The following is a 3,261-nucleotide window of genomic DNA, read 5'->3' on the forward strand; positions in this document are numbered from 1 at the left end:
CTGTGCCTACAGGCTATTGCTGAGAAATGAACACATGAATGCCCTCTGCTGACGGTCCCTGCAGAGAACAGGCTGCAGCTCAGATCCTGCGACTCCCCGTGAGAATGCGGCTCCTCTCTGCTGCACGGCTGCTGGGGGCGAGGTGGGGTCGGGGGCTTCATTGGCTGGGTTCTCGGGAGTGGCTATAAATAGCGGGCATGGGGGGGGCTGTTTCTTATCGCACGCTGTGTGTCTGGGTCTGTGCACGGTTGTTTTTGCCTGTTTATACTCAAGTTTGTCTGGGCTTTCTAGCATTTTTGTCTACATTTCACCGTCTTCCCAGTTTCTAAGGCTCTGGTCCATGTGGCAGGTCTGTAGGCATTTCCACTGATTTCCACTCGCCATGCTGCAGAAACGGAGCAGGGGGCGTGGCCTCCCTTCGCCCCCCTTCTTGGTGGTGCTGTGTTGGCTGTGGGGGTGCCTGGGTGTGGCTGAGAACCTGAGAGATGATGGAGGGGAGATGGAAGAGGGGAGGAGAGATCTGGTCCTCGCTGTCCCCCATCACCTTGCTGGTTCTGCTGCTGGAATGCTGAACTTTGACCTGCAGGAGCGCTCCACCAATCGGGATGAAGAATCCAATGCTGTTAGCTGGGGCTCGCTGGCCCCCTCTGGTGGCTTGGAGTCGCTACTGCAGCTGAGGCCAGAGAGTGAGGCAAGGCCAGACCGAGGAATGTCTGTGGTGGCTGGGTCTCTGCTCCTGGAGGGGGTGGGGCAGAGGGAGCGAGGGAGAGACCTCGAAGAAGGAAGGGTTAGGATGAGGAGGGGTGTAAAGAGTGTGGGATCAAGCAAGGCTGGGGGGAAGAATGAGGCAGGGATAAAGAGAGGGGGATTGAGTGAGGCTGGGAACAGACCCCGCCCTGGTACTGGAATGAGACCCCGCCCAGGGAGCTGCTGGCACCGCTGCCCCTGCCCCCTCTGGTACCAGCATAAGGGCCCCCAAGTCTGCCTGTGTCTGGTAGGCAGCAGAGAACACTGGGTCTGCAGACTTGGTAAGAGGAGAGGGGGTCCACCTGCGATAGAAGACGGGAGGCCAGGCCGGAGAGGAGGCAAGAGAGGGGACGGGAGGCCAGGCCCGAGAGGAGGCAAGAGAGGGGACGGGAGGCCAGGCCCGAGAGGAGGCGAGCGAGGGGACGGGAGGCCAGGCCCGAGAGGAGGCAAGAGTGGCGGATCACCTGTGAAATGGGAGCGATCTTGTCAGCCTAATGGTGAGTCCCTGTCCACGCTGTGCTCTTGCTCTGATGCGCATTAACTGCACTGTGCTCTTAACCCCACTGTGGGGAGACACTGTAGGGACCCCCGTGTGCTGTCTGTATGCTGTGCTGTGTATTAACCCCCTCTCCTCTCCTCTAGGCTGCAGAATCCCACGTGGCCATCAGGTGGTGTGTGGGCCGCATCGCCCCAGCAACCGGCTGTCTAGACCCTTGTGTGTGCTGGTCCGACCCTGTCGCTTGTGAATGCCCCTTTGTGCCATAACACTCCTGTGTGCTCCCACCAAGGGTAAAGGAGCCTCCTTGAGCCCGGAGCCTCTGGGTCCTCACTGCAGAAAACCTGGCAGCATGTCAAAGTGTTCCAAATAAAATGCAATTGATACTGTGTCTGTGCCTCACGGAGTTCTTAGTCGACTATGTTGATTTGTTTTACAGTGTTCACAATGCACCGCTGATCTTATCCATGACCATCACAAGTTGTTTGGGCTTGTCTGACTGAGCTGCCTGTTTCCTTTACAACCTTACTGGTGCCTGTTGCACTCCCACAGTGGTGAAGTAAGCCAGTATGCTCTATAAGAGGGTTGGCAATGCTCTGGGTTTGCTGGCGCTGGCTTTGGAGTGGTTCCAGAGGTTCACTTGGCCCAAGCTGGCTCTTAAACTGTGTTTTAGCAGCTCCAGAGCTACAAGAAAAACAGTGCAAATTAGGTTGGGATCATTTATTATTATTATCTTTATTACTTGTGTAAATAACTAAACCAAAATAACATGTTTAACCACTCAATAGTGAAGAGGTCTGTGGCAATTAAGGTTGCCATCTGGTCAGTATTTTAGTGGACTATCTGGAATTTGTTCCCTACAGGCCCATAACTATGTGGACACAACTTCTAATTAGTGGATGTGGCCGTCTCCGCCACACCCATTGCTGATGGGTAGCTCTCAAAAGTATTCACCCCCCTTGGACTTGAAATCAGAATAGATTTAATCAGTGTTTGGGATTACTTATGCACTCAATTATTTTCGGTTTTGTATTTGTAATTTAGAATAATTTGTATATTATGTCTTAGAGATGCCCTTATCCAGGATGAAAAAGTGCAAAAATACAATTTACACAAGTGTCTATGAGATGTACAGTAAACGATATATAAGGTCTTACATCCTAGAATGTAAAAGCTGATAAGTGCAGACAAGGTGTTACTTCAAAGTGAAGAGCTAAGAGAGAGGGGGCATAGCGGAAATCAAAATAAACAATACAAGTGCTAGTAATGCAAAGGCAAGAGTATGACAAAACATTGTATAAGTGCAATCTTACAGGAGAATAAATTACTGTCTGAAAAGATGTGTCTTGAGTAATCGCCAGAAAGAGGTCGGTGAGCTGTGCTAGTCGAGCAGGAGGTGACTGCTCCTGTTTTAAGTGAGGGCGCAAGAGCTTGGCTCCTCTTGCCCAGCTTTGTATATTATTGCATAGTAGAGATTGCTGTTGCACACTCTTTGCTGTGCTGGTCAGGCCAGAGGGGGCTGCTCCTGTGGTAACCGAGGGTGCATGAGCTTGGCTCCTGTTGCCCCGTTTCCTTATTAAGCTTTGCTGTCACTCCTTATCCTAGCTGTGCTACTTGAGCAGGAGGTGACTGCTCCTGTCTTAAGCGAAGGCACAAGAGCTAGTCCCTTCTTGCCCTACTTGTGTGTTATATCACAGTGAAGCTTGCTGTCCTAGCTGTGGTAGTCAAGCAGGAGGTAACTGCCCCTGTTCAAGTGTGATTCACAGGAGCTGTCTCTTGTTGCTCCACTTTGTATACTATTGCAGAGTAGAGCTACTATCGCCCCACCTCTAGCTGCTAGTTGGCAGACAGTGAGTGCTCCTGTGTTTAGCGGAGGCTATAGGAGCAGATCTCCTGTCAACCCCGCTCTATATATGGTCTTAGTATTGTTGAAGGTGAGGGTAGAGGCGCTATTGGCCCTCTCTGCATTACAATTCCCAGTAGACTGATGTCCTTACTCCTGGTCGACCAGAATGTAG

The 3,261-nt window shown here is 51.7% G+C and overlaps 1 protein-coding gene across 1 annotated transcript; it reads left to right on the top strand.

The window, feature by feature from the left end:
• Positions 1 to 211: 211 nt before the first annotated feature.
• Positions 212 to 1,634, top strand: LOC136751829 (collagen alpha-2(VI) chain-like). Its single transcript, XM_066707589.1, has 2 exons — positions 212 to 1,244; positions 1,390 to 1,634. The coding sequence occupies exons 1-2, from the start codon at positions 383 to 385 to the stop codon at positions 1,491 to 1,493; spliced, it is 966 nt and encodes a 321-aa protein (XP_066563686.1). The 5' UTR covers positions 212 to 382; the 3' UTR covers positions 1,494 to 1,634.
• Positions 1,635 to 3,261: the final 1,627 nt, after the last annotated feature.

The sequence above is a fragment of the Amia ocellicauda genome, chromosome 6 (genome assembly GCF_036373705.1).
Source record: "Amia ocellicauda isolate fAmiCal2 chromosome 6, fAmiCal2.hap1, whole genome shotgun sequence".
In the NCBI taxonomy this organism is placed as follows: domain Eukaryota; kingdom Metazoa; phylum Chordata; class Actinopteri; order Amiiformes; family Amiidae; genus Amia; species Amia ocellicauda.